This window comes from Struthio camelus, chromosome 21, assembly GCF_040807025.1.
Source record: "Struthio camelus isolate bStrCam1 chromosome 21, bStrCam1.hap1, whole genome shotgun sequence".
NCBI classification, from domain to species: domain Eukaryota; kingdom Metazoa; phylum Chordata; class Aves; order Struthioniformes; family Struthionidae; genus Struthio; species Struthio camelus.
In genome coordinates, this window is record NC_090962.1 from 4,927,968 (window position 1) to 4,951,077 (window position 23,110).

Below are 23,110 nucleotides of genomic sequence, written 5' to 3' on the forward strand. Positions count from 1 at the left end.
CTGATCAGCTTAATGTCCTCTTCCTTCTTGACTGATCTGTTTCATTCATTCTTAAGTATAGTTTTCTAAAAAGGATGCAGCTGTATCACACAGACCAAACATGTACATTTAAGTGCTGCAGTTTAAACTCAGTCTTGGCTCTAAGGGTTTATGCCAGGGTTAAATAAATGTGGAAAGGGCCATTAAGTATGTTAGAGTCGACATAAGCATACACATAGTCTGACGTAAGCATACACATACACATGCTCATGGATATACAAGCTCCTAGCCAAATGTCTGTCTGTCTAAAATACATTCTAACATGGTTCAAGCCCATCAAGAAAGGCTGGTTAAACTCCACTGTAATCTTTGTTTAAACCACAGTTGTTAAACGCCATTTATTTGCTCTGGGTAAATGGTGCCTTTGTTTTCCTTCCACCGCTTTATGCAGCCTTCATGTGACACATACATAGGAAAAATTGTCCCCTGGGCCCGGTAAGCTTGGACTGCCCCTTCCAGTGGTTTTTCATTCATACTTATGCCTTCGTCAGCACAGGACTTGGAAGACAGAAATGATGCCTTGGATATTTGTTCAGAGTTTGCTCACTATGCACTCAAAAGCTAAAGCACATGGTTGAACATCAAGATGCTTAACTCCATTCTCAGCTGCCCTCGTCTTTTTATGCAGCTTTAGCCAATTTACGCAGCATCCTCCTTCCCACCAGTCAGGCCATCTTTAATGAGGCCACCTTAACAACAACTTGCGTCTCCCTTGCAAAGCGGGGAGGCCTAATTGCACTGCAAGTGTCTTGAGATTCTCAGATGGGCAAAATGTTCATTCCACCCTGAGCTGCGTCACTGCACAGCATTAACATGCACAGCCCCTTATCCACTCCTCACTCACCCCCCTGCAGCTCCCTCAAGAAAAATGGCAAAGAACAGGATGAAAAACATCTTCCCACCTGAAACTCCTCTTTATTCCATAACCTATTTTCATGAAGCGCTTCAGCCTCAGAAAGGTACTCCTGCCTATGGTGCTGAGCATCTGTGACTCACACCGCAATCAATGGGAGCAGAGAACAGTCATCTTCTGGTGGAGACCAGACTTTAACCATGTTTTTACTACTTCAAAACTTGACAGACTTTTCTTGAAATAAAAGGGGAACTGCATCAGTTACTGAGCAACTTCAACAAATTCCAGCAAATTGTTCAAGGTAACAATATGTCCATACAAAGGAATTCTACCTTATAAAAGCAATTTTAAAGGAAGCACACCTTTAAACTCCACAAAAACTCAAACCCAGTCACTGTGTTGACTTCAAAAGCTTAAAAGGGAAGCGAGCAAAGCGCCTAGAGAGATGAGGAGAGATCCTAATCTCCCCTTTCAGGACAATTCCTCAGCCTTGACTTTTGGTTCTTTGCGTGCAGAACGACTTGTACCCAATTAAATGTCTTTTAATCCAGGGCAATGCAGGCAGCAATTCTAAGGTAGCTAGACTCCACAGAATCCAGGTATCCTCTGACAACTTGGAAAGGAAGATCAAAGGCAACCTTATGACAAAGGGGCAGGTAAATTCAGATGGCAGTTCCCAGACCTGCTTGATTTAAAGCAGTGGGGTGACTGTGTTTTCATGCAGGTATGGTGCAGCGTAACAATTTCCTGGCATGGTTTGGGATGGGATGACCTGTAAAACTCCCATGCGCTGAATTATGCAGGTCACTGAGAACAAAGGTCAGTTAAACCTTTATCCCCTCCCACAATGTATTTTAGATAAGCCACCTATTTTACAGAATTGTGATGGCAATTTAGGTCACTTAAATACATACAACCTTTTTCTGTACTGACACATAAAACACACTTTCTTCGCAACACAGAACAGCCCAGAATGGCAAGGGTTGTCTTCTTCTGAACTAGCAGGATGGGCACGCTTTTGATAGTAGAACTAGCCATTTAATCTGAAGTGGTAAAATTTGTGTTCCCAGGAGGCAACTGCCAATATTTCTGCCAGGAGAGAGAGAAACTGAAGAGAACAGTTAACCTGAGGAAGCCAGCGACACATACTTGCTGACATAAAAATCAGGTCATTATGTTATTCCATGCGTTTACAGGTTCAGAAATAATTCTTTAAAGATGGGAGTTCTAATTTGCACCCTTAGTTTGCACCCTTAGTTGCCACTGTGTTAAACTGCAGAATCGTTGCTCACACGGCTATTAATTAAGGCTTGTGTCAGCACTTCCATTACAAACCTCTGCCTTCTAGGAGTTTATAACTGGGCCATAAAATTTTGCTCTAGGCTGAACTTTACCATGAAAAGGTCTCCCTAGAAGGAATCCATTCTTTTGTATTTTGGAGAGCCAAAAGCTTTCAGCAAAAAAACCCAGGGATTTTCTTCTAAAGGATGCTGTAAAAAGAACTTCAGCTGATTTTTTTTATAGGAGTGGTGGTGGAAATGTGCCTTCTAGATTGCCCCCTAAATGCTTACTGGTCGGGGTGGGGTCGTTTGTGTGCTTAACACTGTAAATTTTAGGGATTCTACTTTTTGTTTTTCAGGGGCAAAATCTGCTTTGTCAAATACCAGTGAATGCCACTGCCCTCACTAGTTCCCTGATGGAGTATGAATCCAGTGCAGATTTCCCACCCTTCATTCCCACTGCCTCCATTGAACCTCCTGGCGGGTGCCAAGCCTTCATTCATACTCCAGCAGTCAATTAAATATAGAGGGACGCGTCTCTCCAGGTGCATAGTTTTGTCCACAACCTTCACACACCAATGTTGCCAACAGAACAATCCAAACCGTCCTCACCTTGCGTATGGCAGGGGTGGAAGGAGTTAAAACAACAAAGAATTTTATTTGTCCTTCACTCCTTCGCGGCACACTCACTCTTGTGCCACGCTTGTTGTTGGGAGCACGCAGAACAGAGGCAGCACTTGTCAGAGCTGCACTTGAAGGGCATACGGTGGAGTTGGAGCTCATTTCTAATACTCTTTCTTCCTGTCACTGATGCTTACACTTGAAAAACATTCTGAGGCTTGCAGATAAAGCAGAGAAATGCCCACATCAGCTGCAATACTGAGATGTATGCCTTTATAAAGCTCTTAAACAATGTTCACTTGAGTAAATCCTTCATCTGCTGCACTGAGTCTAATGCATGTGAGTCTCGTCACAAAACTCATCAGATAAAATTATTTACGCACCCCTGTCCAGACAATTTGATCTCTGTAAAGTATGAATCATCTTTCTTAAATGTTTGAGAAATGCCTACCATACAGTGGGTACCTCCACAGTAACAGTAATAGTAATAATTTCCTACTGTTTATAATCAGTAACTGAACAGGAAGTCTGCACAAAGCATCAGAACTGGTTTTAGCACATCAGAAAAGTTATTAGTGAACTATTATTCGCAAGCAGCTCCTATGGATCAGATTCCGATTTCTACAAAATCCACATACATATGAAGCACATACAGACCTAGATTCTGGCCTACTCTAGGCCTACTCTACCTCCTTCTGTTCTGTGTTCCCCGAGAAGTTTCAGGGGCAAGTCTGCTATTTACTGGCCGCACGTACTAATTTATCTTGTTTTAGAAAACAGGCAGCACCTGCCAGGCCCATATATTTCACTGAGAGATGGCAACTGAGTATAAAAAGCAACTTTTAAAATTCCAGTTATCTTCTCCTAGTGCAGAAGTAAATAATTGCAACTACATTTTTAAAGGGTTGGAAAAGTTTATGACTACCAGCAACACAGATGGAGAAAATGCACTAGTAAACACCACGTGCAGGTTATCAACTGACCACTTCAGAGGGCACAAAGAAATATTCCTGTTCGTAACGGCATATCTTCATTTTGTGAATTCCCACCTTCTTCAGGTATCTGTTACTGCAGGAAAGCAGACTTTAAAACCAATATAATAGATTGGTTTGTCAGTCTCTCTGTTCTCACAGTTCAGGCTCCTATATCATTTTTTCATACCTTGTAAAATGCTTGTAATTTTTTTGAATGACAATTTTTTTCCCAACTCGTAAATACTCTTGCTCTGCATTTGCAGCTGTAGAAGTTCACCCCATTCATACTTCACATTGCAAAATGCAGGGTCCTATTAACTGCAGCACTTGTACTTCAGTACTGCAGTACGACGACTACATGCAAAAGTTCTTGCACAACCAGGGTGTCTCAGTGGTATCATTTTGTTATCTAAGCATGTGTCAGGCAGTGGCTCTTGTTGTATGCAGGCACAGGCCCACCTTTTAAGGCAGCGCTGCTTCGCCTTTGCTAAGCACAGCGTTGCAGTTTCTGAGCAACTCAGAAGCATAAGTCAGTCCGGCCTTCAAGGAGTCTTATAAACCAATAATCATTTTTGCAAATGAGATGTAGGCTCCCATGTCAATTAGGAAATATATGCGGGCCACCTCAACTTTGCGTTCTTGCAAAAAAGGACCAGGGTAAGCATATATCAAAAACATTAATGGGATTTCTTTACAAGTCCAATTGACTCTCTCTTCCACCATAAAAAAAGACTTTTTCCCCCCACAAGACATATTTCTCCAAATAAAAGAACAAAAAAAGAAAGAATATGTGGGAAGGGGAGAAAGAGGAAGGAAGACAGAAGGAAGAAAAAAAACCACAGCACTGACAATTAGAAACGCTCATTCACATCTAACAGCATCCATATGCCAGTAACATGTATCATAAACTCTTAGCCTACCATACAAAGAGGATGCCCCAAAATGGTACCTGCAAGAGGTCTCTCGGAAGGAGATGTTTAAATCCCAGTGGGTGTGTATCCTGTTAACAAACAAACAGAGAGGTCAATGGCACGTCCTGAACACTGCATCTCTTGCCACTCAAAGAGTAGCTCCAACATGACAGCCCACCCACTCTCCTCTCTCAGGCTCCCTCCAGGCCTCAGCTACAACTACTGCGTCTTTCCCGAGCTGCGGGGGTGCTGCAACGAGCCACGCTGCACTCACAACAGCTCTGAGTGTCCACAGCAGGCCACACAGTGCTGTCGAGTAGAGCCCTGCAAGTGAGCCGTACAGCAGTGAGAGAACTGCTTCTGGCTGCATGCAGCCTCCTTAACAGGTGTGGGCCCCACTCATATTTTATGAATAAAACTCAAATAGGCCTGTACTGCACTCCCTCCTCCATGCCCACCTCCGCTTTAAATAAATTATTAGCAATTTCCCACCTTGGAAATTAATTTCACATATTCTGTCACTCTGCCTGCTGACAAGCAGGAACAGCAGACTCTAGGTGAACAACATCCTAAATTAAGATAGTGCAGCCAAGGGGGTTGGTTTTGCTCTGTTTTGTTTTTTTTTTCCCCTTGATACTCTCTTCAAGAAGACAGCACCTACACCAACCCAGAGGACTAAGGCAGGCACTTGACCTTCTATGATCTGGTGGCTCCACATGATACCAGGGAGCACTGGTTTCCCCTGCCACCCAGAGAAGGTCTGCAACCACCACTGTTCCTCCATGTCAAGGTGATTGACAGGAACCCCAGCCATCTGAGACCAAACTGGCAAGCAAGCCTATCTGTAAGCACAGATCCATCCCCATGTCCCACATCCCTGCCTGTGAACATGCCGGTTCCCAGCTGTGTGTGTCACCTCCTGCAGACAGAGGTTCCAGAAGCATTAAACAGAGGTGCCTGCAAATATCGCAGCCAGCAGAGGCCAAATGCACTTTTGCTTATTCTGTGCACCCCCACAGTGCCTCTGCCTCTGCCCTCAGCTAGGAAAAGCAACAGCTTGAGGCTGAAGACCATCTGATTGCAGAAAAGGCCTAATCCAAAACTTGCTGAGTCAATGAGAGCCTTTCTCCTGATTTGAACGTGCTTTGAATTGGGCCAGAAAACACTTAAGCCTGAGCAATGAAGTCAATGGGACTTCACCGAGATTTGAGTGTCTGCTTAAGTGCTTTCCTGAATGAGTGCGCCTGCTTCAGCCTAGTTCAGAAATCAGCTGAAAACAACACTTAACACGTAAATAATTTCACATCTAAAGCATGCTGCTGCAAGTTTTACTAATGTGATAGTATATCTTTTGTGCATTTTCTGCAAGATTGGCTCAGAAAAGGAGCCCAGTTGCTCTTTGAGCAGTTTTGGGGGATTGTTAGATTTTATTAAATATTAAGTTCCACCAATAAAGTGGGGCTCAGAACTGTATTTATGAGTTCCTCTCATCTCAAATCTAGTTTTTCCTCCTACTACTCTTCTTCCTGCTATGCAACAGTTTAGGAAACCTGTCCCAGCTTTCCATCTTCCCAGCTTTTTATCTGCAAACAGAAAAAGCATGGATACTCCCCAGCTACTGAGCTTACAGCAACAACGGTTGTTCTCAAATGTCAAAATTCAAGCAACATTTGTAAACCTTTTAGACAGCACGAGCCAAGTTGAGGCACTGAGCAAAATCTCCATGAACTGAGGTTTTGCTCAAACTCAGGAACACGTTCCGACATTCCGGGAGGTAAGCTGATTTGAATCTGAAGTTCAAAGCAAATTCAAGCCAGTCAAAGCCCATGGGGCCCTAACAGGACCAGAAAGGTCTGGCCTGCTCACAGGAGACTGGAATTGGTGGAGGGTGCTGGGCTTAATTTTTGCACTGCTCTCTGGAATACAAGATTCTTCACACACATAGGAGTTGTGTAAACCCCCTCTTTAATTCCAGCTCATCACCTTGCACTGTGGCAAGGTGCAAATCCACTCCTGGCGGCTGCACCGTGGAAGCGGGGAGAGCTCCAAGCTCTCTGCCCAGCAATGAACCCTGGGACCAGCTAGATACCAACCTGCAAGTTTGAAAAGGAACCTTGTGCTTCTCCTGTTTCTCTGCCTATAAAACACTCTCCAGCGCCCTCAAAAGAAATGAAAGGGAACAAGCATCCTGCTGAAAGGTTTGGCCCTGAGCTATATGTAGATTCAATGCCATGTTTGTCTGGTTAAAACTGCACGCTCCCTTTCCTGAGGGAAAAACTACAATTCAAAAAAGCTGTGGTTAAGGTAACCTACCCCATGGTCTCTGGAGGCAGCACACATCTCCTCCAAGCAGTGTTCAGAGCCTAACAGTGGGCCCCAGTCCTCTTTGGGCCATGTATGTGCTCCTGATACACCACTGCGCGTGCTGCACTGGGCCCTCCCAGGGCCCGGGTCGCTGGCCCATGGAGACAGACACACGGTAACAGCGCGTCCCGTTCTGCCTCACTTCGAGTAGGGGTTTTACCCCAGCTCAGCTAGCTGTGTGCCCCTCCTTCGCCCAGGTGCTCAGCTCCGGAGTTCACAACACGCAGTGGGCATCCATCCGTTATAACTCTGCTTGGCAGGCATATCTTCATAGTGGACTCTCAAAGCAGCGCTGCGATACTCTTTTCACCTGTGTGGCTATTGTACCTCATCCAACAACCTCTGTCCTCACTGGACATCGTCATCGCCCCCAGCTCTCTGACTCAGACCCTGGGACTGCACAGCCTGCCCTGTAACGGGAGGGTCCAGATCCTCCCCAAATGCCAGGGAAGCAGGTACCTCTCAGCCGCAGCGCTGCCAAAGGAGGCATAAGGCAGAGAGGAAGCGAAGTGACCTGCCCAAGGCAGCAAAGGGAACCGACATCAGAGCGGGAGCTTGCCTGGGCTCCTGGCTCTCCACTTTGGGCTCAGTCCCTGAGTTCAACTCTCAGCCTCCCATAAAACGTAGCAGAGGTTGCTATTGACATCGGTAGACATCTTACAGCAATCCTGAGCGTCAGGCGAAGGCATGCCTCATAACGAGGCTTAGCACAGCTGAACTTCAAAGCGTAAGAACACTGCATCATACAGTTATAAGGAACGGGGAGGGAAGACCTCACGCTAAAGGAATAGCTCAGGTCTACACAGAGGCAGACAGCTATTTGCCAAGACGGATAATTAAGCACCCATATTTAGACAAATGAATAGGTGAGAATGAAATTAAATCCTAATTATCCTTTTTCGGGGGTGGGAGGGAGAGGGAGCATACCCAAGCACTCATTCCACGTTTCTATGCTGTTATCGCCAATTAGATTTCTGAGGCTAATGTACATTTCGCTTTAACGGGTTATTCATTCAATTGAAATCAAATTACTAATAATTTGCAAGCTATCAGCTACACAAGCCCGTCCTTGGGTTGTACAGAGAGTGGTGAGCAGGGGCCAGTTCCTTACAAATTAATAACAGAAAAGGAAGGGGAAAAACAAAAAAACGTAGCCAGGCAAGCGAAGGCACTACTTCTGCTACCATCCCTCCCACCTCCTCACCCGCCCAAGATCTCAGACACAGTGTGATCAGTTAGATAGATAGGGTTTAATAGAAATGACCAGATGGGTCCCACAGCAACAGGAGGAGGCTGGCTCCCTGCACTGCTGTGTAGCAGGGGAGGCAGGCTGAGAGGGATGGGAGCCGGGGGAATTAACAACCTGCTGGAGCAGGCGCCTCAGCGAGGAGCGACTGGAACCTCAGGGCTTGGTTTGCACAAAGAATGAAATCACTTATATATGCATGTGCATCAAAAAAGATTTAACAGGAAGGGCTGAGGCTATTCGAGGCATATCTGGATCCTGCACTGGAACGAGAATCCAGCCCAGAAAAGAAAGCGACAGAGTTGGCAAAATAATGGAGAGCAGCTGGGATACTTTTTAATTTTTAAGTTGTTTTTTTTTCCTTCCCCTTCATTTCTTTTTACCCTAGCGGCCCCTGCAAGCTTTCAACACCAGAGGGGCAACCATGGAAGAGGCCAACAGAGTGAGTCAGGCATCCCCTAACGTCCTATCACTCCAGGGGCAGCAACAACCTCATTCTGCAGCTGAGCTTTTGCTCTGTGGCCAACTCACTTTCTGCTGCTCCCTTTGGCTCACTCCAGATGTCCCAGGTGCACGCTGCGCTAACCAATACACATGGCATACAAGTGTGGAGAATACTGGACAGCATCCAGCTACAGGAACAGGTCACTACCGCCAGAAGCGGAGACCGTCAAAGCCATCTCTTACCCACAACTGTCCCCTTCTCCTCCCATTACGCTTTTAAGACCAACACTTCATTTGGAGGGGGTTTAATCTGTATCTTTCAATTTTCTAGCATGGGCAAGGCCACAGAGAAGGGAGAATACGGACAAGGTTTCCCCACATCCCCTGGATTAGAAGACTGTACAGAAGGGACGGTATTGGCAAAAGAGCGAATTAAGGACTTCTGTTCCACTGGCACAGCCCAACCCTGCCATGGTCAGTGGGAAGTCAATGTGCCCTGGAGCAGGCCCTTGGTCTCATCCTCCTGCATGAAAACGCAGAGGGCTTAAGCACACGGTGAGGCCCATGCAAAGCAAACGGCAACGCTGCAGGTGAGCGGTTTGGGACGATGTATTTGCAGGCATCATCACGCAGGCTGCTTCGTTGCAAGGGCAGAGCTAGCGCCCTCCCTCCTTCCCTGCTCTTCCCATATACTACCATCTCAACTCCCACAGTCTCCCTAGATTCATGCCACACTATTTTCAGGCAGCCGACATAGGAAGCTTGTGCAGGCAATGAGGAGAGGTTGGTTCCTCCAGGGAACCTCATATATGACGGCACAAAGAATGGCCTAATGACTACAGCAAGGCTGACACTTGGACTTGGGGCATCTTGGTTACTCTTCACCCTGGAATCAATGTCGTAAACGTCAGGTGCAAGGAGCTACACAGAAGCATCCAGGAGCACTTCCGGGACAGGATTTCATTTGCTTTCATTCTCACACGTCACCTTTCTCTCCAGTCTCATACCTCTTTCTCGGGCAAGAAAGGATTTCTTACTGTGTATCATACCTTATCCTGCAGCATCCCTGAGAAGTAAGTAACCATTTCCTCTCTCTCTCCCCCCTCTCTGTCTGTCTCTCTCCCCCTCTCAAATGTATGTCCTCATTAGATCAGCGACATGCTTCCTGGCACTCTGGACCAAGTCCAGCCTTCATTTCCCAGATGGACTTTTAATATATTTATTGAATAAGGTGATTGTTACTAAGTGGTACATGGTTCAGAGAAAAAGAAGGAAGGAGGGAGGCAAGAGAAAGGAGAAGAGAAAATAAAGGTTTGGGGAGGAGGAAGGGGCTGGCTTTCACCTTCCAATTAATAATAAAATAACCAGTGGAAACTGTGCAAGAAGAGTGTCTGTGAAGCAGCAAAATATCTCTCCAGTCATAAGGGAGGCCCTGCTTCCTCCCTTCTCTTGAACCACAGCAATTAGAAGAAGGGCCATTGAATCTAATCTAAGAGCCTGATTCACGGCTGGAGCCCACAGTGTGTCCCGCTCTGCCATGTGTCTAGTCTCTAGCTGTACGCTGTCTGGAAGAGCCTCATCAGCTTAGCCCAATCCCCAGGCAAGCTCCAGCTTTGGCAGCAGGTAGAAAAGTAGTGTTGTGTGCCTTATTATGCCATGAGGCTGAGCTTCACCATCAGGGAGGATGCCATCCTACACAGCTCTCATCCCAGGGCAGCACAGGGGTGGAGCGTTTGGGGGCTTTTCAGGAAGAGGCCAAGCAAGGGAAGGAATGCAGAGCCAGTGTTGTGTACATGGCACATCATCTGAGAAGGCGCTGGGACCTTATGACTCCGAATAACAAGCATGTGCCTGTGACAGATATAATGGGGTGGGGGGGGCAGCGGGGACTTGGGTTTGATCTTCAATCAGTTAGGGAGTCAAAGAGCAGCAGCCTTACGGGATGTTAGAAATAGCTTTCCACTTAGAGGGGCAGGCAATGGAAAGGCTGACAGCCGCTAGCCATTAAGCCTTAGTGGAGGTCTGTAATTTCACTATTAGAAAATGGACACTGAGTAAGAATGCTGTGAGGCCAGTCTGCGGGGTGCGGGACGCTGGGGGACAGGGGAGAGCAACTCGCCCCTGTCTGGACTCTCTATTCACGCTCTGGTTGCACAGGGCTGTATGAACAGGGACAAGAAGACAGTGCGAAACGCAAAAAGGCTTGCAGGCTTTTGCCGAGGTGATAAGTTTCTCAATATCCTCGGTTGGAATCTTCCACTGAGTCTAACAAAGTTTCACTCCCCAAACTATTGCAGTGCAATGGAATCGGCAGTCTCAAACTCCTTCTGCATTACTTTACTTTGGGTCTAGGATAATCCAGAGAGGGGTAATCAGAAAGCAGACTGGTGTAAGTTTTAGTGTGCTGGGGAGAGGCAGCTTAGTCAATAGCCTGCCAGAAATGAAAACAGCTTCATGAAGCCAAAGTTTCTAATTTCACAGAAATCTCAGAATGGTTGAGGTTGGAAGGGACCTCTGGAAATCATCTAGGCCAACACCTCTGCTCAAGCACAGTCACCTAGGGCCAGTTTCCCAGGACTCTGCCCAGATGGCTTTTGAATATCTCTAAGAATGGAGACTCCACAACCTCTGTGGACAACCTGTTCCAGTGCTCTGTCACCCTCAAATCAAAAAGGTTTTTCCTTACGCTCAGACAGGACTTCCTGGGTTTCATTTTGTGCCTGTTGTCTCTCATCCTATCACTGGACACCACTGAAAAGAGTCTGGCCCCGTCCTCTTTACGCTCTCAGTTCCGATATTTAAACACATTCATAAGATCCCTCCTCAGTCTTCTCCAGGCTGAACAGTCCCAGTTCTCCCAGCCTTTCCTCATACGAGACACGCTCCAGTCCCTCCATCATCTTTGTAGCCCTCCGCTGGACTCACTCCAGTAGCTCCATCTCTCTCTTACGCTGAGGAGCCCAACACTGGACACGCTACTCCAGGTGAGGCCTCCCCAGGGCTGAGGAGAGGGGCAGGATCACCTCTCTCGACCTGCTGGCAACACTCTGCCTAATGCACCCCAGGATCCCGCTGGCCTTCTTGGCCACAAGGGCACGTTGCTGCCTCATGCTTAACTTGCTGTTCACCAGCACTCCCAGGTCCTTCTCTGCAGAACTGCTTTCCAGCAGGTCAGCCCTCAGCCTGTGCTGGTGTACGGGGTTATATTCCTCCCCAGGTGCAGGACTCCACGCTTCCCTTTAGTGAACTTCAGGAGGTTCCTCTCCGCCCAGCTCTCCAGTCTGTCCAGGTCCCTCTGAATGGCAGCACAGCCCTCTGGAGTGTCAGCCACTCCTCCCAGTTTAGTATCACCAGCAAACTTGCTGACGTGCACTCTGTCCCTTCATCCAAGTCACTGATGAATAAGTTGAACAGGATTGGACTCAGTATTGACTCCTGGGGGACACCACTAGCTACAGGCCTTCCACTAGACTATGTGCCCCAATCACACTTTAATCAGTCAATCAATTTAAGCCTAATCTACGTAGTTTTCATACCAGTTCAACTATGCCAGTATCATTTTCACTAAAATAATTATAGAGGCAAAAGCCCTAGAAGGGACCTAGCTGCATCAGTACAGAAATGTCCTATACTGCTATTAGTATACAAAAATACCCTATACTGATATCATTTGTTTGCCCATATAGGAAAAATTATCTTTATAGCCATACAAGCATCCTCACCAGGAACCAGTGCTACTTTAATCTAACCATCGCAATTAAGGCAATGCAACTGTTGCATGTAGGCAAGGCTGTAAAAGAGCAAGCTTTTCAGGAACCAGAAATGCGATCAAAAGAAAAAGGGTTTTTCTCTGCAGCACTGTCCCAGTAATCTTCAGAGCTTCTTCCCTGAGCACTTACAGTCTGGGTATCAAGCAACAGTATCAAGCTCAGCAGATGCCACTGGTTATATGAGACAAGATTTTAAGCCCCTGTCTTCCAGACAGGGGGCATAACACAAAGGCTATTTAGCACACTCTGCAAAGCAGGCTAAAGAGGACTCAAAGGGTCTCACTATAAGATGAGAAACATTCACCTTTAAGCCTGGGTAACCTGGATCTCAAGGCAGATAAGCTAGGCTCATTCTAGTGCAAGGCTTGGTTTCCTTGACTTAATTACACATGTGCAAGCCAGCAAAGTAAGCACAGTTTTAGAAGGACTCGGTTGTGAAATAAGATGGCATTCAATGGAATGAACTAATTTCAGAGGTAGCTACAGGCTCTCTGTTCCTCTCTGGAACCGCGAGAACATCATGAGGCAGGTTTTCTTTACCTCAGACCTCCTCTGAAGGTCATCACCACGGGCCGTTGCTGAAGATCACAGAGCAAATCAGTGGCAAAGGCTAGTTTAAGAGACTAGCCAAGAAACTAAGCTTCAAGCCCCTGTCCTAATCCTTAGAGCCTTTTCTTTAGTAATGTCCAGACCTCAAGGCTGCAGCAAGTATCCCCTTGTGCCAATGATGGAAGGAAACAGTTGATATAAAGAAAATTGGGAATGGGAGAAAAAGAGGTAAACATTTTCAAAACGCTACTGCACCTGTTTGCAATGGTAAGTGCACAGAGGTGCGCACAATGGCCATCCTGGGGTACAAGAGAAAAACACAGGTTTGCTCAGCCCCTGACCTTGTTTTCCTACCATCTCACAGTTTAACCTATTTCTTCCTCTCAGTGGGAGGCAATAAAACCTCAGTCCAATCCAACACCGCTCAGGGAGGATACAACAGGTGAATTAAAAACAGAAAGCAGATGGGGCACTGCCTCTGCCGGGCCCCAGCTGTCATGTCTGCGAGCTGTCTAGCCTTTATGATGCTGCTGCTGCTGCGGTCTCCGGAGCCAGCCTTGTCGCACCTTCCACCCCCGTCTCCAGGCCACAAATGACAGCAAGAACAGAGCCGGAGCCTGTTCCCTCCAGCAAGGCCACACAAGAGTGGCATCAGGTTGCTTTCTGCTCATTGCTCTTGAACAGGTGGAAATGGGCTGGTCACCCCCCTCTTTGGGGCAGGAAGGTGACGATTTGGGGGGACAATATATTTGCAATGCTTTGAAATGCTGAGGGATTTGAGCAGTATTTCCTGCCAGGACTGCAAGCACTGAAGTTACGTGCTCTCTTTTTTCCTGCTATTACTGCTCTCGTTAGCATGGTGACTGATCCGCTTGCCTCAGCTACTCTAGCTCTTCCCCTACGCTGTGTCAGAGCTCCCAGAAAAACAAGATGGAGAATTCTACAAAAGCAGTGAGACTCTAACCTACCTGGTAGGAATCATGCACTCCTTGAAGGAATCTAGACCATGCTTAAGCAAGAGATCTTCGGACAAACTGATTAAAAAGTAGTGAAGAGCACAGAAAGGATAAGCTGGGGGACCATGGGCTAGTAACTATTAAGTTTGTTTTCCTCCATTTCCTAATAAAAAAGGCAAAGCAACTACAATAATTAAAGATTTAACATAAGAGCACTTTATATTTTGGGGGCCCAGCATACCAATTAAATATTTATTATGTTGCTCTCACTCCTAATGAGAAAATCTAGCACTGTAATTTTACAGAATTAGACGTATAATTAAAGGGGGCAGGAGAAGGAGGGCAGCTTTCCAGGAATGGTTAGGAGGGTTCCCTCCCCTCTGTGGCTCCCGAGTGCATGCACAGTGCAGACACATTCCCCAAACACCTTTTCATTCCCAAGTGACAACCCATGAGCACAGCCATCGGACAGCCGCAGTGGTGAACGCAGGCTTTACAGGCGGGTTTCACCTGAAGAGCTGGCTACTGTTTTGCCTCCCTACTTTCAGGCTCTCAGTTGCTAAATGTACTAGCATCTGCTTGAAGGCAGCAGGGAAATAGCTTATCTGCTCTGGAGCAAGAAACTCATAAAACATAAGAAAAGCAATTACATGCCTTCAGTTTCCACTCCTCTGTTTTTATAGGGCTTGTCTTAGAACCTGAGTGATTTTATGCATCAGAGAAAGATGACAATCAAGGTGAGTTGCCATGATATGCATGGGAGGCTGAGACACAGCACCTATAGGTATTTATTTTCCCTGCAGTTATAGGTCTTATAAACATCGTATATCTTCAGAGGGATGAAAAAATACCAAATTTTCCAGGCAAATATTACAGGCACTGAGACCTTATAATGGGAGCCCAAGTGACAGTTACCAGCATGTAACTGAAGACAATCCCTTCTCCTCCTCCTTTAACCCTGCAGGAGTTCCAGGAAGAATGAATATGGTACCGAGAAAGACGTGCTCAAAATATGTACATACTGAGGTAACCCCCAATATTTGAGTGAATTTTTGCCTACTGCAACTCCATTACAACTACTTTTACACTACAGAGGTGCTCTTAGGGGGCCAAGTCTGGTTCCATTTGTTCTATGAGACATGGCTGTGGTCTTCGACACTTGCAATCAAGAACATATAACAACCGCTGTTATCGCCACCTCCTTTCAAAACTTTGTTCACCATCGTTAAATTATCGAGTTTCTATTACATCAGAATTTGGGGACAAATGAGAGCAAAAGGCAGGACCTTCAACCCGTACACCTCAGTGTATTTTCAACTGGCTGTGCAAAAGGCCAGAGAAAACTTCTTGGTCATGTAATTCATTGGCCTCACCAGGCACAAAGATACAGAACACTGGGCAGAGGGTGAAATGAAATTTGCAGTCTGCAAGTCTAGAGAACCTCTAATGCAAATGCAAAGCCCATGGTACAAGGCCTCACAGAGCTCTACTCACCCCCAAACAGGAGGGAGTAAGCACAAGAGAAGACCCAGCCACTCTTCCTGAATTATAATGGGACACTCACGCTTAACTTCTGACCCTGGAGATAACTCTTTGTGGGCAGCCCAGGCAGAAGTGGCCCACGGGGGCTGATCACGGGCTGCCCAGCATTCTCTGTCTTTGTTCTCGCAATGCAAGCGCTTCCAGGCAGAAAAGTACCTTCTTTTCATGATACTGATATGGAGATCCTCCTCCTGCTTCACTTCAGGGTGTTGACCATTGCCCTTGTCACTCTCTTCGCTGTCATCACTATGCGAGAAAATTGAGGTAAGCTCTTTCTTCGGGATCCTGGTGGGAGGCAGGGGGATTGTCCTCTTCTCCGCCAGGCGACCCCGGTTCTGGCACAGGGAGGAATTAGTTGGAAGGGAAGAGGGCAGGACAGAAAGAGAAGAAAAGAAGAATTTGGTTAGGCAACCCAAAACCAAGAAGTTCCTCTCAAATGGCTGCCCTGAGAAGACAATGCTGTTAGTCACTGCAGATTTCCAGCAGACATGTTGGATGAGCAAAGCCCTTTGCAAAAGTCTTTTCAGCACAGCCAATATCTGCATCTAGTTCTTGCAGTTCTAACATTCAAGTCATGGATTTCCAGGTTCTGCCCACCTCCTTACTCCTGGTTTGGGTCTCAACCATGCCAACATGTGCCAGCTTCTTTCTCCAGGACATTTATTCCCAAGTGTTTTACATAAACATAGCAGAATAGGTGAACCTCAATCTTTGGCAGTAGCTCCATGAAGACCTGACCCAGATAATCCAGAACACTTTCGCCTGCAAAGGGAAAACTGCCTATGTGAGCCAGCAGCAGGTTTATCTCCAGTACCGGTGAACAGTACCGGTACCAAATCAATTTAAACTTGAATTAGAGGCTACTTTTTACTGTCCATTTGCATGTTCAGATGAATCTGGCAGGTTTCACCTTGTGCAAACTTTCCCTAGGTGGTCCTGGCAGTGTACTTCCCTCAACAATCCACTTCCGACAAGACGTAAATAAACAGGAGAAAAACTCTCGGGGAAAAAGCTACTTTTTCACCATTTGTGTATTTGTGTACAGAACCTAGCACAACACAGCCCCGGCCCCAACCTCCAGTCTTCTGTAAGTAGTCAAAATGGATTATGGATTACGCTGTCCCTGCACCTTTTGCACCTGATCGAGAAGAAGATAGGACTCCAATGTAGTCTGAACTAGAGAGCCTTGCTTTTTTTAGTTTTTACTGTGCTAGAACGTGTTTCTAGCCCTGGGGTTGTTTAGCTTAATCTGTGATTGACCAAGACAGAGAGTCATAACAGGAGCGCTTGCAATGGAAGACATACATTAGAAACTCGGAGAAAGAGACTGCTGTGTCACTGCCCCACAGGATTTAAAGTTTTAGCAAACAAAAACACGAAACTGGAAAGGGAATCACAGTGAGGGGAAGTGCAGCACACAGCTTTATGCACCCTTTAGCTTATGCAGCTCCATACAGACATGTAGGCATATTTTCTTCAAATGGACAAGTCATAGAAAAGAAACATGTTTTTAGCAAAGATTGGAAGAAAAAGGAGAAAAGTGTGTGAGACAGGTCAAATAAGTGCAGAGCAACATTTAAATAATAACAATTTCTCTGAAACACCGACTCCAACTTTCCAAATAAACCTGGCAATCTGAAAACGCTCTGGGAAAGCCAGTCAGACTCCCTGCAGGGGAGAACTGAGCAATACTAAGTGATAGAAGAACCCATGTTTTTTTAATTAAACAAATGAAGAACTTTCCACAAAGACAAAATGAAAACTTCTTGTTTACCTCTGTCGATAAATTTCCAGTTGTGGTCATTAAGGGGAGCCCTAATCGTTGTGATAATTAGCTAAATCCATCTGGAAGGCATCACCCCAAGGAGGCACATTAGCCTTCCCATTCTGGTGCATTTCCAAGCCAAGAACACAGCTGCCTGTGAACAGCAGACACCCAGGGAGAGAAGAGCAGTCGGCCAAACTGGCCTAAAAATGAAAAAATTCATGTATACAAGGAAAAAAAATACTCTGAGCAAACATGTTGTTCATGAGGTTTCATGCACATTGTTCTTGAGAGGTGCGAAGAAGAAACGTGCATCCTTGATATGACAGCAACAAGGTGAACGCTTCTACAACTCTGAGTATCCCAAGCGCAGAACTGAGGAAAGCAACAGGCTTTGGACTGAGTCCCGACACCCCAACTCAGACACAAGAGAATAACCTTACTGGGAATATTGCTAGGGATGCTCAGAGACCTACCTGGGGCCAACTACATCCACGTTACAGACACTGACTGCTTTCCCTCAGCCCTACAGGCCCCCTTCCGCACTAGCAGAGATCAACTCACGTGGCCCTTTGCAAAGAAGTTTTTCACTGTCTATGGCCTGGAGAACACGTGATACGAATTGTGTCTCTCTCACTCCTAAATACTTTCGTATGCTAGGTGCATTTCCACCCCTGCCCCCTTTCCTGCTCCACTGCATAGAGAGAATGTGCAGATGAAGCTGTCTAAAGCTGTCTTTGAAACTTTGGCTTGCACAGTGCCAAAAGGAGACTGTGGGGAGAAAGAGGGTTTAAAGGGAAAAGGCGGGGGGGAGAAGAAAAAAGCAAAGAGGAGGTATTTGCACCACATCTCCCTCGTGCTGGAGGGACAGGACCTGATATCTGCATGGCCTTTATCATCCCAAAGCTTTATGTATTTTTCTGAAGTTGCAATTTATCATAACAATTAAAGTGGGAGGAGAGGAAGGGTGTGCAAATTTCCGCTGCAAAGTAATTGCAATTTGCTTTCTGCTGTGACTTTGCAAGCTAAAGAGAACGGTGTTGATCAGATAATAAAAATCATTTTATGGCCATTATGGTACCTTCGAGCAGTTACCAGGTCTCAGTGACTGCCCAGGGACTCATCAGCCCTAACAAGAGTGAGAGTGCAACAAAAAGGGAAGCACTAAACCTCGAGAAACCCAGCAGACCAGGAGCACGGTGAGTGGTCTCAGTGCAACAGGCTCCCCCTTTCCCCTGACCCGCAGAATCCTTATTCATTGCACCCCTATAAACCACATCATTTCACTTAAACCTGCTGAGCGTGCTGTAGTGACTCCAGAAGGGATAAAGTCATCGTGCTAAAAAGGAAGCACTACAGTACTGCTAGCTTCACAGACACAGATAGACACATACATATAGACGTACGTATTTAGCTCAGCCGTTATCTACCAAACACATACACGGCTTCTTCTCTTAAAGACAAACAAATGAAATGAATAGAAAGGAGAAGCAGGAGAAGCTGCACCTGCAGTAAACTCCAGTCAGAGATGACCTCTATTACTTTTGTTCTGACCATGGGCCAGACACAGACAACACGGGAATCAGTGCCACAGTGGCTCCAGTGCCCTTAGGAACAACTGCGTTCCAACGCTAGGAATGCATTTTTTAAAGTTGTGTTTACTTTGTACTATTTTTGCCACTAGGTTTGGGGCAATTTTTTCTTTTTTTTTGTTTCCCCCTTCTAAGAAAATTAAAATAGACTAAACAAATCAATTTTGCCTTTTAGGTTCATCTATAGTCAGTCTTGAATCAATTGTACTTTCTTAATCTGTTTAGGGGCATTCACCAATAGATACACATTACTTTTAAATTAAGCACACTGGTAGCCAGAAGCCTGCTCCAGAACCTGCAACAATCAATTGTTGTCTTTCCCTGGACTTGAAAGTGCACTAGCCCAAGCTGGAAATAAAAACCACTCATTTGTGAGAAGCAGTCCACCAAAGAATTATTCCTGTGACTCTGGCTTTTGCTAAGATCCTCTGCAAGTTGTACAGACAGATTACAGGATCCGGATGAACCTGCACAGGTGAACAGGCTATTGTCAGGTTCACAGTTATTAAACACCACTTGGCACACAGTGGCAGGTAGTAAAGTACGCACTTAGCAGAGCAGTGTCAGGTGCATGAATATACCAGGAGACTGCAGTGGTGTTGCTGTATACGGAGGGGTACGTTAGGATTTATAGATATTTGATGTAAGTCACACCATCTTACATTTAAAAAGCTTGAATTTGTGTGACAGCGTCAGTACAGAGTGATCTCATACATTAATGGGATGCTGATGTTGAGCTATGAACACTTTAAGAAAATGTGAATATTTTAAAAAGGTAACTGTGCCTCCCAATGTGTTGATACGCATTGGGATGTCTGACGCTTGGGAAAACAACCCTATGCATGTCATTTAGAAGGCTGGATTGGTTTTTACTTACGGCCCCCAAAACCCATCAAGTGCCGAGTACCACCTGCTACATCTGCAAACATGCCAGTGCCCCCAAGGAAGAGCGCTGTACTTCACAGAAGCGCACTTCGCCTCAAAGCCCCGTGCCTCTCCACGTTACTGCACTTTCACCCTATCTGCTCTCCCAGCAAAACCAGCTCACATCCACAGACATGGGGACAGAGCGGAAGTCTGGTCTACATATGAATTATTCTGAGATAGTTCCTCAGGAGGAATTTCCCCAGACCATTCCAAGACCAGGCAGACAATTTACTCTGAAGGCAAGTGGAAATAAAACAGAATGAAGTACCTTTATTTGAGAAAAAAAAGAAAAGAAAAAGTGGAGGAACATGCCCAAAGAAGGATTATTCAGGAGCAGCTAGTGCACTTTACATGCACAGTCAACATTAATCCAAGTCAACTGTCATGTAAAGACAAGACAACAAATCAACAGATGACATCAGGGATGATCTGTCTCCATATCCAAGAGCAACATCTGAGTATCAACCAGTTATTTCCAGTGCACAGATATCCTAGCATACATAATAGTCTCCTGTCCTGCTCCGTATCGCCTCTTTTAAGTGTGTCCTTTGAGGAACACATCCTCTGGTGGGTCATGCCTGAAGATGCACAGTGGGCAACACGGTGCACAGTTTTCAGCACTGAAGCAGAAGCTAACAGTCTAACTTAATCAAGAAAAATCTTGATTGAACTAAAAGGCATCCACAAGCACAGCTGAGCTTGAAACTATTTCACACTTGCAACCTGCTAATGGGATCATTTTGCCCACCCCCTTGTAATCCCAAAAGCAAAAGAACTGAAAATCAGTAAAAATATGTGAAGGAAAATATGATCTTTTTAATCCATGGGACCCATCACCACAAGATATAATTGGCATTTTAAGCAATGCATGGTGAGTCCTGCCCTGGTTCTTGTCAACTTAACCCCTGTTAATGATCCCCTAGTGAACTATCAGTTATTAATGTAAATTTAAGAGCTCTCTGGGGACCTCCCAAAATTAAAAAGCAAGGCATTACGTTTGCCAAAATTTCTCTTTTCCCAGCCCGTCTGCCTTACGGATACACTGTGATTAACCACCACACACTGTGAAAAGCTACCAACCTCTCAGGAACAGGGAAGCGAGGAAAAGGAGAGAAACTTTCAGCAGTTACAAATAAACTCCAGCACTCAAGACAGAATTTAACTAAGAACATAGAGCCTTTCAGCATTACTTAGAACCTCTTTCATAACTGGTAGGTAACTACTAAACACGACTCTTAGACACGCACCCACCACGCAGCAGTAGACAGCAGATCGATAGCCACCTACTACCAGAGAGCCTGGCATCTGGGACTCCAGCTCCCTCCATCAAATAACTCCATACCTCTGTTTTCACACATGTGAAGAAAAGGTAGAAGGTGTGGTTTGTCCTTCGTCTTACTTAAACTAATAGGTCTGTTTTGGCCAACAGGTCAAAAGGAGCCCTCTCCATAGCCACAGAGCCAACAGCTGTTCATACAGGCGCAGTTTCCCCAGTAAAAAGCTAACACGCCAGCAGTGACAAATACATCTCACAGATCGGTCCAGCGAAGCCAGGCTGCCTGCCTGCCAGCTCCCTGCCCCAGGGAGCGCAGACAGATTACCCCCGCCGAGAGCAAGGGGAACGGATCCACGCTGAGGACCCACGCTGGATATGTCCATCTGTGGGTTAAATACCAGTCAGCCTGTCAAACTTCTGCTGCAGAGGGCTACTGGGCACATGCTGTCCCCTACCCTACACCTCAGCCTCCTGCAGCCCCTTCTGTGGTTGAGACGAGTCAAAGATGTTTGCTTCCAGGACAAACACTGACTCAGCCCAGAGGAAATCCCTGCAGAGCTTGCACCCTTCCTTTCATAACCCAAGGATTCCCCACCTTCAATATAGGGTGGAAGATGGAGAACAGCATATCATTTTTCCTCACTTTAATTAGCGCAACTAGAAAGTAAAACGTTTCTGCAGTTCTCTGAAGCTTTTGCAAGGGTGAGCGGTGGGGGCACAGCAAACCTGCCTCATATATTAGGATTCTCCTTCCTTCTCTTTACACATTATTAAAGATTAATTTTGTGGGTTATGATACCAACTAACGGAACACAGCTGGAGTTCAAGTCAATAAGCCTCTATTCCCCAGACACATCCAGCTACCCACCCAGCTGTTCCTGCATTAGCCCGGCCCTCAGTCACTCACCACTTCACCCTCCTAGGGTCTTTTGACACCATTAATTGCTTTCATTGCCTCTCTTAAAGTATTGCCTGGGTTGGAGGTTGTTCTGTTTTTAAAAATCACAGGCAGGCATATTTCCTTTCCCCAGGAAATATCGGATGGGTACCAACACACAATTAAAGTTACAGATTAGCCAAACCTAGAGATGCAACTGCAAGGGCAAAACGCAATAACCAGGGACCAGTAGTAGGTTATCTGAGTGCCGAAAGCCTGGTCATTCTGTCGTGAAAGCAAGGGACCAAGATGGAAAGGAAAACAGCGGTGATAGTTCTTCCCTTCCAAAGAGCGGGGAAAAATTCCGTTCTGTGTGGCTAAGCAAGGTCAGTGAAGTTACAAAATGAAATCTTACTCCCCCCACCCATCCATCCCCCTCATAGCTCTCCCCCGGAGCCATGTTCTCCTGGCCAAGAATACCAAAAACCAAGCTGTTGCATAAGAGCCCTGGGAGAGCTCGCAGATGGAAGGACGGGCGGAGAGCACAGGACTTGGGGGAGAGAAGGGAAGGGAGGGTTAGGAAAGGTTTCCTGCCCTGGGAGCTACTGCAACAAGGTCAAAACAGCTGAACGCCCTGTTGTGACATTCAAAGTCAGCCAGAAAAGGAAAGATTCCTCGCAGAGAGTGTCCCTAGTGAGCATTTAATTGATCCCAGCAATGGAAAGGCCTCTGCTACGAGAGCTGCAAGGCAAAAAGCTCAATGGAAAAAAAAAAAAAAACATGAAAGTAAAGCTTTTGCCAGTCCACATTAACTGCCAGCCAAACTGGACATCTGATCCCATTGGGAATTGACCCAAGAAGATGAGCAGGTGCAGTCCCTACGGACACTGCTTCTTCAGCATCCAAATCAGTACCAGAGAAATGCACAGAAACGCAAATGCGCAAAGAGTTGGCACATTGATAAAAATATCAAAGCTGTATGCAAGATGATTCACGTGCCCATGATTCAGCCCTCCTCAAAAATAATTTATATGGGATTAAAAAAAAACTGCAAAAGCAACATCATATGCATTCTTTCTGAACACACAGATTTGGGAAATACAGGGAGCAGACAGAGAATGCTG

At 46.0% G+C, this 23,110-nt stretch overlaps 1 protein-coding gene across 10 annotated transcripts in view; it reads right to left on the minus strand.

Moving 5' to 3' along the window:
* The window catches only part of SAMD11 (sterile alpha motif domain containing 11), a 258,540-nt gene that overhangs the window by 69,342 nt on the left and 166,088 nt on the right, over positions 1-23,110 (minus strand). For 7 of the 10 annotated variants that reach the window (XM_068916038.1, XM_068916039.1, XM_068916040.1 and 4 more), the window contains 2 exons: positions 15,706-15,884; positions 4,717-4,767 (listed from right to left, as the gene is read on the minus strand). In XM_068916038.1, the coding sequence (XP_068772139.1) occupies positions 4,717-4,767; positions 15,706-15,884 (230 nt within the window). Of the gene's footprint in view, positions 1-4,687; positions 4,768-15,705; positions 15,885-16,146; positions 16,307-23,110 lie in introns of those variants that run through there. The other 3 variants (XM_068916047.1, XM_068916042.1, XM_068916041.1) reach the window with 3 other exon arrangements.